Source organism: Octopus sinensis, unplaced genomic scaffold (genome assembly GCF_006345805.1).
Source record: "Octopus sinensis unplaced genomic scaffold, ASM634580v1 Contig14420, whole genome shotgun sequence".
NCBI classification, from domain to species: domain Eukaryota; kingdom Metazoa; phylum Mollusca; class Cephalopoda; order Octopoda; family Octopodidae; genus Octopus; species Octopus sinensis.
In genome coordinates, this window is record NW_021833239.1 from 1,526 (window position 1) to 16,590 (window position 15,065).

At 38.8% G+C, this 15,065-nt stretch overlaps 1 protein-coding gene across 1 annotated transcript; it reads left to right on the forward strand.

Moving 5' to 3' along the window:
• Positions 1 to 590: 590 nt before the first annotated feature.
• On the forward strand, positions 591 to 12,720 carry LOC115230080 (putative sodium-coupled neutral amino acid transporter 7). The gene is made up of 4 exons (XM_036499497.1): positions 591 to 774; positions 8,623 to 8,744; positions 12,119 to 12,317; positions 12,523 to 12,720. Exons 1-4 carry the CDS (start codon positions 591 to 593, stop codon positions 12,705 to 12,707), a joined length of 690 nt encoding a protein of 229 aa, XP_036355390.1. The 3' UTR covers positions 12,708 to 12,720.
• The last annotated feature ends 2,345 nt before the right edge of the window (positions 12,721 to 15,065 follow it).

Here is a 15,065-nt window from a genome sequence, read left to right on the forward strand (position 1 = left end):
CAGGTGGGCGATGGTGATCGGTTCAGAGATTGGTTGATGTATTGCAATTGCAGATGAGCGGAGGATGCTGTTATAACAAGAAAACTGACGCATGAGGGCCAAAATGAATACAATAACACTGGATACATTAAGCGGCATTCTGTAACACAGGACAAGATTATTGACGATATTTAACGTCAACTATTTTCATGAGTTTTACCTCGATCTATATTCATAAAAAACTGCAAGGGTTACAGCTATGAAGCTGGTAAACAATGGAGAGATAATCGATATCTTATAATACAGAGCTAAAATGTTTATTTGTTAAACAAATGATTCACTACAATTTGTAAGAGCATTGAAATCGAATGATATTAATTTATTAATGCTAAAATGCTTAATGCATTTTGACTAACAATGGAAAATATATTTCTGTATATAAGATTGTAACTCTTAGTTTTCTGCAGTATGTCATGTACTTTGAAACATTAATATAGGTTGCATACTTCTCTAAAATCATACAAAATCTGAGTGTATCTAGGAGCATTAGACTGTATACACTAACTATTGGTAAAAAAACCCAAAAAACTTATATTGGAAACAACATAATTATGTCGGAAAGATCACAGATTTTACATAACAGTGAAAAGGAACGCAATTCTGGGTTCAATGAGCAGAGTAACTTTTACCGTTCAGTAGATAAGGATTTGAATGCTTGTAATGATAGTTCCATTAGTACAACAGATGATGATTCCAGTTCCTTAATTAACACAACAGAAGCAAAAAATAATGCAGGTAAACTATTTTTATATTTGTAATAATACTTGTGATACAGAACTATCCCATAAAACATATCCTCTTTAATGTCGAACCATATGAACAGATCACAGAAGTCGCCGTCGTCGTTATCGGCGTCTTTGTTGTTGCTGTCATCGTCTTTTCTTCCTTTTCTTACATTCCTTCTTCTCGTCCTCACTTCTTTTCCTCAACTTCCCTTTCTCGTCCTTCATCTCCTCGTCTTCCTCTTGCCACTTCATCTTTTCTTCTTTTACTCCTCCTCCTAATTCTTATTCTCCACATCGGTTTCTCTTTTTCTCTCTCCCTGTCTCTTTATTGAACATAAAATATGGTAGTTCCCAGTTTTTTTCTTTTTTTATGTTTGTGTTGTTTTTTAACATCTGCAAAATAAATTTATAAATCCTCTTTTTCACCAGATATTTCATTTTATGCCGAATCTTAAATTACTCATACGTTTTCTCAAATATATATTGGAAAATTCATTTTCTTTTCTAAATAATCTGATGGATCTTTGGATGAAACGAAAATCTTTAGTAAGAAGAAGTCTTTTCAATTAAGTTGGTACGAAAAAGAAGTTCCTCTCATTTATGACAGATAGTCATTTAGGCTGGAGGAGTCGGCATAATTATGGAAAAGAACGTTTAAAACGGCATTTTTAAACAGCTGCCTATATCTGTACGTCTCATAATGAAAGCGCCATGCTTATGCATGCACCAACAATATATATTTCTTTACTACCCACAAGGGGATAAACATAGAGGGGACAAACAAGGACAGACAAAGGGATAAGGTCGATTACATCGACCCCAGTGTGAAACTGGTACTTTATTTATCGACCCCGAAAGGATGAAAGGCAAAGTCGATCTCGGCGGAATTTGAACTCAGAACGTAACGACAGACGAAATACCGCTAAGCATTTCGTCCGGCGCGCTAACGTTTCTTCCAGCTCGCCACTTTATGCACCAACAATATAGCTGAAATCTATAGCTATTCTGTACAAACAGAACTTCGAAAACTTATGGACGCTTCACGAGTGATCTGGAATGATATATTTCAACAGGTCCACGACCTTAATTTAAATGACAGGCCGTACAACACCAGGTATAAGTAAAGAACCAAGTAAATTAGAATTAGAGGCAGTAAACGAAATAGTAAACAAATATCTGAAGATCACACAGTCCAGTTATATATGAAAACAACCTACAAAACTATTAACGCTTTGACATATATCTCAGCTATTATGTTACTAACGTATAGCAAAGCGCTGAGACCACGCAATCGAGATTCAAGTGGAAAGCCTGAAGGAGCATAGGTACGTAACTTAAAAAATAAAATTTTATTTCTGCGAAAATGCATCTCACAGATCGTTGTAGTTATAAAATGTAATACATAGAACAACTTGACGCGGCATCAGAAAGAGCTCAGAAAAGAAAAAAAGACTAGAGAGGCGATTTAGTGATACAGGATTCAAAAACCTAAACTCCAGACTGCACTAGCTGAAACTCACGGTTGCAGCTGAAAAACTAAAATATAAATTTGCAGCATATAAACGGCAAATGCTCAATAAATTTTCAAGACCCTCCTAATAATTAAAGGGTGGTGCTTAAAGTACGTTGCTTTCCTTCACCCCTTGTTACCAAGTAAGGGGCCAGTGGAAATTATATTACGTAAAAAGAGAAAGGGAAAATACATACATACATACATACATATATAGTGACGTTATACAACAGTGCGCGCGTGCAACGTCCTCTTCAGTGTGCGTGTGCGGGTTTGGAGCCTTCTGGAAAGGCAGAAGGGAAGTTCCCTCTCGCGCATGCGCGAAGCACTGAAGAAGGAAAATGCTGATGTGGCATTAGTTGATAGGCGAGGGAGGTTCCCTTAAAGGAGTACAGAGAGACAGGAGTAGCAGAACGCCTTTCATACGAGATTGTTGCAGACCAATTTTTCTCCGCTGTCTCTGGACGCTAAGACTTGAGGCACAGCGATCGAAGAGAAAGGATGTATTTTCATACGTGTGATCAACCTATTCTCCTGGCCCAGACGCTTGGGATTTAACCTATCTATTGCTGCTGAATTGTTGTAAGAATGGATACCAGTATACCATCGTGTTTCATTTTTGTATAAGAGAATAAAGAATTATATATTTCTAAACTTGCTTTTCGTTCCTGACTGGTAGTTTCTAGAAACAAAAAGAAAGGAAATTGTGTTGCACCCAAGTTGCACCCCAAAAAGTGTAAAGAAGCAACGAGTTCCCGTTACAGTGGTGACCCCGAACATAGAACATTTAACTGAAATCTAGATTCTACCTAGTCTGAACCAATCAACCCGCCGCAGTCATTATCTTTCAACAGTTTGTCTCCAGTCGTCTCAAGCAGTTTCAGCAATTTCATCGTCGACGAGAATAAAAAAAAAAGTTTGACTTAATCTGTTAGTGCGATCCGTGACCAAGCATAACAGGCAGTCAAACTTAAGAAGAGACAGTTTAAAATACATTAAAAAAAAAAAAATTGTTTTAGACGCGACGAAGGTTGGTAAAAATAAAAAAAAAATTATTTTTTATTCACTGTGCACACAGTACAAAACAAATTTTTTTCTGTAAAACACATTTTTTTTTGTAAATTGCACATATAAAAAATTTTATTGGTTCAATTGCTGGTCTTTTTTTTTCCCTTTTCCTTGTTGCGTCTGTTCAACGTTGATTCGTTGTCAGTTTACCTTTCCATTTGACAGAGTCATCTAAAAGTAAAAAACTACAAAATGTCTCTAAATTCATTACCTACTTTCACAGGTGATGCCACACTGTGGTTTGCACAGCTAGAGGCACAATTTTGTGCACATAATGTTTCTCCCCAGCAGCAGTTGCAAATCCTGTATGGTTGTATGCCTCCTCAACTTGCATCTACAGCCAGAGATATTATCACAGATCCTGGCCCAGACGCCACTTATGCGTCTGTTAAATTAGAAGTGGAAAAGAGAAACACTAGAAGCGAGGAAAGTCGCTTCAATGAATTAATGGCGGATGAGGAGTTGGGAGATAGGACTCCTTCTGAATTTTTGCGAAGACTAAGAGAGTTGAGCGGTAAAGCTGCAGATGCTCCTCTCCTTCGGAAAATTTTTTTTTCAAGGTTGCCCGCCTATATACAGACTGTTTTGGCAACTGCTTTAGAGTCAAATACCGTGGACCAGATAGCAACAATGGCTGATAAAATGGTTGAATTTGCCGTTCAACCATCGTCACGGTCTGTTTGTGTCTGCTCACAAGCTTCCTCAGCCTCGATTGAGGGACTTTCTAAACAAATAGAAAGTCTCACCAAAAGGATGGACGCGATGTGTCGCGATGGCAAGCGATTTTCAAGATCGCGGAGTCGCAGCCGTTCATCGTCACGTTCCACACAGTCAAAGTCCGGACTGTGTTGGTATCACTCCAATTATGGAGAGAAAGCACATTAGTGCATACAGCCATGCACCTATAAACCTTTAAACTAGCTTCGGAGAATTTGAGCACGTCAACTTCCTCCACATCATTTTCTAGTTATCGTGCATTTTTCGTCAAGGATCAAGTGTCGAAGAAAAACTTCATGGTGGACACTGGTTCTTGTTGCAGCATTTGGCCTTTGCGTCTCACAACCGACAGGCCAAAACGATCTAACGTTACATTGCACGCTATTGATTCGTCACCAATAGCCACATTCGGTCAGATCTCTTTACGCCTTGACATTAATCTTCGTCGAGATTTTCAATGGGTTTTTATCATTGCTGACATTCAGCATCCTATTTTAGGTGCGGATTTTCTAAGTAATTTTGATTTATTGGTAGATGTCAGACGTCGGAGGCTAGTTGATACTTCGACTACACTCTCCACGCCGACCAGAGAATCTACCGATTCAGCTCTTAGCCCGACATTTTTTGTTTCTACATCTGGAGACGTTTTTCACTCTCTTTTGGTCTCTTTTCCAGAGCTACTTGATGTTACCTTTAAAGTGGCAAAGCCATTACACTCGACACTCCATTTTATTACAACAACTGGACCGCCTGTTTTTTCGCGACCACGGCGTCTTGCACCTGACCGACTTAAAACTGCTAGGGCTGAGTTTGAGCATATGCTCCAGCTCGGTCTGAAACGCCCATCCACCAGTCCATGGGCATCACCCCTTCATTTAGTTCGAAAAGGGGATACAGATTTTCGCCCGGTGGGAGATTATCGGCGTCTAAATTCTGTGACGATTCCGAACAGATATTCAATTAGGGATCTCAACGACTTTTCAGCAAATCTTCATGGCTGTACCATTTTTTCTAAGGTTGACCTCATACGTGCTTATCATCAAATACCGGTCAACCCAAACGATGTTCCTAAAACGGCAATTACCACTCCTTTTGGCTGTTTCGAATTTTTGTATATGAGTTTTGGTTTGAGGAACGCTACCTGTACGTTCCAACGTTTTATAGATGAAGTTGTTCGTGGACTTGATTTTGTTTTCGCGTATGTCGATGATATTCTCATCGCAAGTGATACGCATGAGAATCATCTCCTGCACTTGTCTCAGCTTTTTCAGCGTCTTCGCGACTATGGTGTTCGCATTAATCCAGACAAGTGTGTTTTGGGGCAACCATCTCTTAATTTTCTCGGTCATTATATTGATTCGAGAGGAATCAAACCACTCTCGTCTAAAGTGGATGTTATTCAGCGCATCGCACCACCTTCTTCTTTGCGTCAACTTCGCCATTTTTTGGGTATAGTTAATTTCTATCGACGTTTCATAGATCGGTGTGCGGACAAGTTGTTTCCTTTAACGCAGATGCTAAAGGGCAATTCTAAAAAGGACGCCCGTCTTACTCTTTCAGCTGAAGCACTGTCTGCCTTTGAGTTAGTTAAAAAGGAACTAGCTTCAGTCCCTGTTTTAGCACATCCGGCTCCTGATGCTCCACTTACTTTATCTGTGGACGCATCAGATTCTGCAGTTGGCGCTGTTTTGCAGTACACCGTAGAGGGTGAAGTTAAACTTTGGCTTTCTTCTCTTGCCAGCTAAAGCCAGCTGAACGAAGATATAGTACTTTTGATCGAGAGTTACTAGCGATCTATCTGTCAGTTCGGCATTTTCAGCACCAGCTCGAGGGACGAGAGTTTGTGATTTATACTGATCACAAGCCCCTTACCTTTGCACTATCTTCTAAAACGGATAAACTCTCTCCTCGTGCTTTCCGTCACCTGGACTATATTTCTCAATTTACAAGTGATATTAGGCATGTTCCAGGGAAGGAGAACGTCCCTGCTGATGCTCTCTCTAGACTCCCTGTCAATTCCATTTCCTCTCCTGCAGCAATTGACTTAACTGCTATTTCGCAGGATCAACCACCTTTAGAGGGGTTGGATTTAACTTCGCCTAAGTTTATTAACTGTAAGTTTGCCTACCGACCGCTCCCTTCAGCAGAAGGCTCTATTCTTTGTGACGTCTCTACCGGTTCACCTAGACCATTAGTACCTGAGAAACATCAACGTTCTGTGTTTGATGCTCTTCATTCACTGTCACATCCAGGTATCTCTGCCACAGTAAAGCTTGTTACTGCTCGGTTCTTCTGGCCCAATATGCGACGATCAATTACCTCTTGGGCACGCTCTTGTTTGAGGTGCCAGAGTGCTAAAGTCCATAGACACGTTCGTGCTCCACTTGGACAGTTTTCTTCTCCTGAAGCCCGTTTTCGCCATGTCCACCTTGATTTGGTTGGACCATGGCCTGTGAGTCGCGGGTTCTCATACATTTTAACTTGTATTGATCGCTTTTCACGCTGGCCGGAAGCTATTCCTATAGCAGACATTTCTGCTGAAACTGTTGCGAAAGCTTTCGTGTCTAATTGGATTTCTAGGTATGGTGTACCGTCCAGTTTAACCACAGATCATGGTCGATAATTCGAGTCTGCTTTGTTTCGTGAGTTATCACGAATCCTGGGGATGCATCATATACGCATCACTAGTTACCACCCTGCTTCTAATGGGATGGTGGAGCGTTTCCACAGGCAACTTAAGGCCGCGTTGCGTGCCTCGCCGAATCCACAGTCGTGGACTGAATTTCTACCTATCGTCCTGCTTGGATGTCGGACTGCGATTAAAGCAGACCTTGGTTTTTCGTCTGCTGAGCTCTTGTATGGTACCACACTGGCATTGCCTGGTACGATGTTGGTGCCAGACAAGTCGCAGTCTCTTAATTTAGAGTCTTATGTTGCTCGACTACGCAGATATTTTTCTGCCCTTCCTCCTGTGGACCTCGACACCAAAATCCTCCTTCTAATGTGCCATCAGATCTTGATTCTTGGACGCATGTTTTTATTCGTGATGATTCTGTCAAAGGACCTCTTGTTTCTCCTTATAAAGGACCTTTTCGTGTGATTTCTCGCACGCCGAAGGTATTCAAACTTGAAATTAACGGTCGTTCGGAGACCGTCTCCGTAGATCGTCTTAAAAGGGCATATTTTGAGGTGTCCACATCTTTTGATGACCCCACTGCCACAACCATCGTTGAACCTTCACATGCACCTTTGACAACACCACCATTCACACATGCACCTTTGACAACACCACCATTTTCACATGCACCTTTATCAACACCACCATCGGCAACACCACCTTCGTCGTCGCAGCCTGCCTCGAACAAACCTTATGTTACGAGGTCAGGCAGAACTGTTCACTGGCCGAAAAAACTTTCAAAAACTATTTATATTTGACATTCTCAATTGTGACAGTTACAATACTCATTGAACTTTGTTCATTTGAGTATTTCTTCTCTCCTTTTTCCTTTCGGTGCATTCTTGTTTATATTGTAAATTCTGCCTTGATTTGTCATATTGTGTGCTATTTTGGTTATCTGGTATCCACCTTGAGTTTTAAAGTCACTACAAGGAATTTTGTTTCGTGCTTACGCACTCGAGGGGGCACTTTTGTAGTGATGTTATACAACAGTGCGCGCGTGCAACGTCCTCTTCAGTGTGCGTGTGCGGGTTTGGAGCCTTCTGGAAAGGCGCGAAGCACTGAAGAACGAAATGCTGATGAAAGGGGTACAGAGAGACAGGAGTAGCAGAACGCCTTTCATACGAGATTGTTGCAGACCAATTTTTCTCCGCTGTCTCTGGACACTAAGACTTGAGGCACAGCGATCGAAGAGAAAGGATGTATTTTCATACGTGTGATCAACCTATTCTCCTGGCCCAGACGCTTGGGATTTAACCTATCTATTGCTGCTGAATTGTTGTAAGAATGGATACCAGTATACCATCGTGTTTCATTTTTGTATAAGAGAATAAAGAATTATATATTTCTAAACTTGCTTTTCGTTCCTGACTGGTAGTTTCTAGAAACAAAAAGAAAGGAAATTATGTTGCACCCAAGTTGCACCCCAAAAAGTGTAAAGAAGCAACGAGTTCCCGTTACACATACATACATACATACATACATACATACATACATACATACATACATACATACATACATACATACATACATACATACATACGTACGTACGTACACAATTCGCTTCGACGCAGTTTCCGCCTACCTAATTTTACACACGTCATTTGTTGGATGTAATCTATAGTAGACCACAGTCGCGCAATGTATGACTCAGTGGTCGATCGAATGTAGTTCGAATTAACTCCATAACCACAACTATTCTTCTATCCTATGGAATATAAACCACATTTACTCGTTGTAGGAGAAATTTCCATTCGAAAAGCGAAATATGTCTGCTATATATATAAACACTGATTTCAGAATTGCTTTATGCATTTCCACATGATATGATGAATAAAAGTAATTGCCTTTTTCTCAGTATTTACTTTATTGTGTATTTATTTCAGAATCTACGAAGTGTACTGTTGGTTTTCTTTTAGTCAATGCAACAGTAGGTATTGGTATAATAAATCTTCCTGAAGCATATCAACAAGTAGACAATTTAGCGATAGCCATCAGCATTCATTGCGTAAGTATATTTTCTGTTTCTTCGTGTACAAATACAAGGTTGTAGTGATCCTATACAACGGCGCGCGCTCGCGCACCGTCCATTTGTATTTCGCGCGTGCGGGGTTGGTGCTTTCACCACCGGAAGAAGAACCCTTTTGCCTACGTAGCAGTTAGCCGAGGCAAGGGGATCGTAAGACGTTGACCACCAGCGTCTAGCAAGCAGCGACTTGAGACAGCAGCGACTGAAGGCGACGGTCACGTATATTTTTTCTCTGTCCGAACTTGATTCTAGCAGCAGCTTTACCAAAAGGCCTTTAACCAAATTGTTGCAGACCACATCTTCTCCCTGTTCCGGACGCCATCTTTGACCAGTGTCGTTTTGCATTTGAACACTTTCTTATTTTACAGCGATAAGGTTCAGCACTGACACATTTATATCAAAGGGATACCAGATAACCACTTATTGTTACTGTTACCACATTAGAGAATAAAGTAGTATATATATCTTTTAGGTCTGCGTCTTGTTGTTTCTGACTGGTAGAGAATCTGGATTATTAAAGCAACGGAAAGTGATTGCTTCTCGCACCCCCAAAAGGTCCAGAGAAGATATTCACACTAAGTTCTTTACACTGGTGACCCCCGACGTGATTCTGGTCTAAAACCAGAGATCACTTAACAACAAAGAAATCCAGTTTTTCTGCGAAGTCGGAACACGATTTAACTCTACGCATTCATCTTTCGACGATTTGTTTCCTGTCACCACAAACAGTTATAGAAGGAGCCTCTTACTTATTCTTCAACAATGATGACGGACGCCATCATATCATCGATGTTTTTTCTCTGCCTTCGTCATCATCATCGTCGTCTTAGAACTTCACGTCGTCGTTATCTTCGTCGCCATCACCACTAAGAACAATGTTGTCTCAAGTCCACTACAGTCGCCTTCCACCACCACCGTCGCCTTTCAACACCGTCGACCTCCACAAGATGTACATAGCAACTCGCGGAACTTTAGCGTACATGCTGTTCGTGCATAGCGCGCCAAGGAATTAACAGCCCAGCACTATCTACGAGATTCTTCTGTTCCAGTTAACCTGTCACAGCATTGAAGCCACAACCGCTACACGATATGTATTCAATCGGCATCTGCATTTGTGATCTCAACATTCTGTTACAGAACGAACTGCTATTGTGCATCAGGCTATTACAGACTGGTAAATTAACTCCATTGTCTGAAATAGCCATGAGAGACATTTTTCCTATGCGCTGTATTTTTATTTATTTTTATTTTGCTTGCATTCACCTTGTATGTATTTCTGTCGCACACACGTACACACACATAAATGCTATCTCTCTCACATACATACGTCACACATGCTTTTCTCGCTTGTTTTTTCCATGCTAAATATGCCTTTTGTGGACACACCTCATTTCTATAGACCCTAGGGGGTCACGTATACATAGAGAGGGTTGTTTGTCCATTATAACGCGCCGGCATGCCATACCTTTGTTCCTGTACGAACGAGGCATATAATCGCTCAACCACTGGCATATTCATTGCTGTTTTTCGGTCTGGCAAGCTCTATTGCATTTCATGCGCCTTTGCTTCGCACGTGTATTGCCTTGTTTTTGCAACACGTTTGCGTTAGCTTAATTCTTTTCCCGACTCATAGAATGTCGGATGTTCACATGCGCTGCGCCATGTATAGGCGTAATTTTTTCCCTGTTAGACTCCTGTTGGTCACGTAATTAACAGAGAAAGTTATCTGTGTCGCGCATCACACCAGCATGCTTGCACTTTTGCTTTTGTGTTACTAGCGATCTATCTGTCAATTCCATTTCCTCTCTTGCAGCAATTGATTTAACTGCTATTTTGCAGGATCAACTACCTTTAGAGAAGTTGGATTTAATTTCGCCTAGGTTCATTAACTGTGAGTTTGCTTTCCTCCCGCTCCTACAGCGGAAGGCTCTATACTTTGTGACGTATCCACTTTCATGCATGCACTTTTGAATTTTGCTCATTTTGAGTATTTTTTCCTTTAGTAAATTTCTTGTGTATGATGTAAATTTTGCCATTTTATTATATTGTGCTATTTGGTTATCTGGTATCCACCTTGAGTTTTATAGTCACTACAGGGAATTTTGTGTCGTGCTTACGCACTGGGGTGGAGCTCTGTAGTGATCCTATACAACGGCGCGCGCTCGCGCACCGTCCATTTGTATTTCGCGCGTGCGGGGTTGGTGCTTTCACCACCGGAAGAAGAACCCTTTTGCCTACGTAGCAGTTAGCCGAGGCAAGGGGATCGTAAGACGTTGACCACCAGCATCCAGCAAGCAGCGACTTGAGACAGCAGTGACTGAAGGCGACGGTCACGTATATTTTTTCTCTGTCCGAACTTGATTCTAGCAGCAGCTTTACCCAAATTGTTGCAGACCACATCTTCTCCCTGTTCCGGACGCCATCTTTGACCAGTGTCGTTTTGCATTTGAACACTTTCTTATTTTACAGCGATAAGGTTCAGCACTGACACATTTATATCAAAGGGATACCAGATAACCACTTATTGTTACTGTTACCACATTAGAGAATAAAGTAGTATATATCTTTTAGGTCTGCGTCTTGTTGTTTCTGACTGGTAGAGAATCTGGATTATTAAAGCAACGGAAAGTGATTGCTTCTCGCACCCCCAAAAGGTCCAGAGAAGATATTCACACTAAGTTCTTTACAAGGTCTTATAATAATGGGGCACATATAAGTGATCTACTATTATACACTTTCCTTAATATCTGAGCTTGTTCCAGTTCTATTTACTTGCGTTCAAAATGTGTCCCATCATTATGAGACACCCACCCTGTATTTCATATCAATGAGCTGTTTGTGTATTTTATTCATGCATTTGTGGTGCAGAAATGCAGCTGAAAACGGACGATCAAAATATTTGATCGCCAAGTTCAATTTATATTTCATCCTTTGGTATTAATACACATAAATATTATTTCCTTATTTTATTTGGTAGAATATGATTAAGTGAAGACTAAGCTACTTTTCTAATAAGGTCGCGTAACCACATAGAGCCTGCTCCGTTGTAGTTTGAGGCAGTTATTTCTAAAATCATTTTTACTGTATCTAAATATATATAGTAAACTTTAAAATGTTTCTCTGCTAAATAACTTCAATGTCTATAGATATTTGACCCAAACAAATACTTAGATATTATCTTATTCTGATATCAATTTCTCACATTGCACGGAATATAATGCAGATATGATAATGCAGATTACGTGGTTGAAGATAACGAACTTACGAGTTTAAAGATGATGAATGTTGAAATAAAAGAATATCACATCTCTATGTTTTTAAATACGTATTTTCCTTTTATCATTTCATTTCAGATTCTCGGTGTTCTTTCGTTCATTTCAATGTTAATTGTAGCATATGCCTCAGATAAAACCCAAAGATCAAGTTATCAAGATATTATGTTTGATTTCTATGGAGAGAAAGGTCGTGCGTTGTCATCTGTAATTATCTTTCTTAGTTTATATTTTTACTGCACCAGTTTAATGGTATTGATTGGTGACCAAATAGAAGAATGTAAGTAAAAATTATAGTTTACATCGGCGAGTTGGCTGACTTATTTGCGTGTTGGACAAAATGCATAGCGACATTTCTTCCCTTCCTTGACGTCCTGAGTTCAAATTGCGTAGAGGTCGATTTTGCCTTTCATCCTTTCAGGTCGATAATGTCATGTTTAACCAACTTACCTTTCTTTAAAGACTTTCCTTTTGTTTTGTTTCAGTTACCATTTTCATCAACCATAACTTTTACTGCAATCATCATGTATGGTATGCACAAAGAGAGTTTACAACAGTAATTATTACGATAATCATCTTACCATTTTGTTTTCAAAAATTTATTAACTATCTGAAATATATCAGGTTAGTTGTACAATATATTCTCATTTCATATCTATTTCTTAGATAAAGATCATTGTTGTTGATTTATGACAAGAAAAAAAACGACTGAAATTTTGAAATTAAACAATTTTTTTCATTAAACTTTATCATTTGGCACGTTCACAAACGAGTTCCATATATCTGTGGCCGTGCTTAATTTATCTGCTATAAAACGCAAGAAGTCAATAATAACTATAACTTAACCCCTCATTCTGCGATATAAAACAAATTGCATTGAAGCCTGCAATGTCTGTAACAAACATTTCGCACTGCTATTCTGAAAATAGAAATCGAATTTTGGTGGTTGTTAAGATTAATAATGTTTATTATATGTATGTATGCATGCATGTATGTATGTATGTATGTATGTATGTATGTATGTATGTATGTATGTATGTATGTATGTATGTATGCATTCAGATGAATATGGTACTTAAGTCAAGGTACCAGAATTTAGTACGGTATTATCCAATTATCCATACAATTTCAAAGTAATGTGATTAAAATTAAAATAAGCAACAAAGATATCCAGATGTAATGCAGTACGATCGTTTCATGTAACTCCATTTAATTGAACAATGCAATCATTACATCAATTTCAAATGTAGAGCAATCTTCTGCTGCACAAAGACATGGAATTTAATTAAATTAGAACGGATGGACACATTAGTATAATTATATCTAAAATCTACAAGAAATTAAGGACAAAGAACATTTTTTATGACTATAACAACTAGAATGTATGTCTTTTCCCTCAGCCCTACCCCTAACAGATACTGTTCTCTGTTTTCTCAGCCTTATATATACAAGGGATTTGATAAACTAATCTATAAATTAAAAATGACCTCATAAAGACAAAAATCAGTTGCAGGCAGAGACTTCTTGATAATTTTAGTAACTTCTATGCTGAAGTAGATACATGTTCTTTGTCTATCTTTTTAACATCTTGAAGATTTTAGGTATACTTATACTAATGTGTTCATCTGTTCTAATTTAATTAAATTCTATGTCTTTGTGCAGCAGAAGATTGCTCTACATTTTAAATTTATGTAATGATTGTATTGTTCAATTAAATGGAGTTGCATGAAACGATCGTACTGCATTACCTTGTTGCTTATTTTGATTATATTTGATTATATACATACATATATATATTAGAAATATTAAAATTACTAAGTGTCTCTAAAGGAGATTACGGCAGCGTTACTGGAAATTAATAGTTATCGCCATACTAATATGGCAGTCTTATAAATATAAGACTAAAGCTGTCGCTGATTAGCTCCAAGAGGCCACCGCCTCAAGCTAGCTATTTGACACACGAACCTGCGTCCATTACAAACCTTCGAACAAGGGAGGTCAGCCGCTTCATCCTACCAGTCAGACAGCTACAGACATGTTTCAGGGTTGTTGCCCCTTATCAATGCAGCGTAGTCAGAATTGCAGGTGTCGCTACTGATCGTCCCAATTCGAAGGCTTTATTTACCTAGTTTCAGTGGAATACATCCACTTGTTTTCAATATTAGAAATATTAAAATTACTAAGTCTCTCTAAAGGAGATTACGGTTTCATATTCTGCAGGTCTATAAACAGATTCGGCAGATGGCGGAGAGGTCAGTCATAGAGACAAAAGAATCTTCGCGTATTTGGGTCAGCAGAGGTCAAATGTGTTTACCACTACCAGTGGCCGTTCAGAGCGCTGCCTTGAAAAGAAGAAATTCAACGGATCTTTTTGTAATTACTAGTTGAAGAAACAAAAACAATAATAATATATATACACACACACACGCACACACACACATATATATATATATATATATATATATATATATATATAAATATACATACACACACACACATATATATATATATACATACATACATACATACATACATACATACATACATACATACATATACATACATAAATATATATATATATATATATATATATATATATATATAGAGAGAGAGAGAGAGAGAGAGAGAGAAAATAGTAAAAAGTGAAAAGAACTACAGAAGGCTTGTTTTAAAAGGTTAAAAAAATATATATTTGAGTCAATATGTCTGAAGAATGTTATAAATTTTTTTCATACAATGACATAGTTTAGAAGAAATGACCGGTTTCGCGTTCAGCTTTTCAAATTTCTTAAATCGTTATGTTTACGTTGAGCGGAGATTTAGATAAGGGGAGGTAATAAGTGATTTCTTCCGGTGCAAGGGAGATAATCGCTTAAAATTATTTGCCTTTCTTTTGGACTGAGTTTCTCTGTATAAGTATGTTGGAATGGTTAAGTTTGGGCTTGTATTTTTCAATGAAGAATGTTTCCTTGTTTAGTCTAATTTGTGTTGGTGTTCCGATAGCACATTGGTAGAATGGAAAGATTAA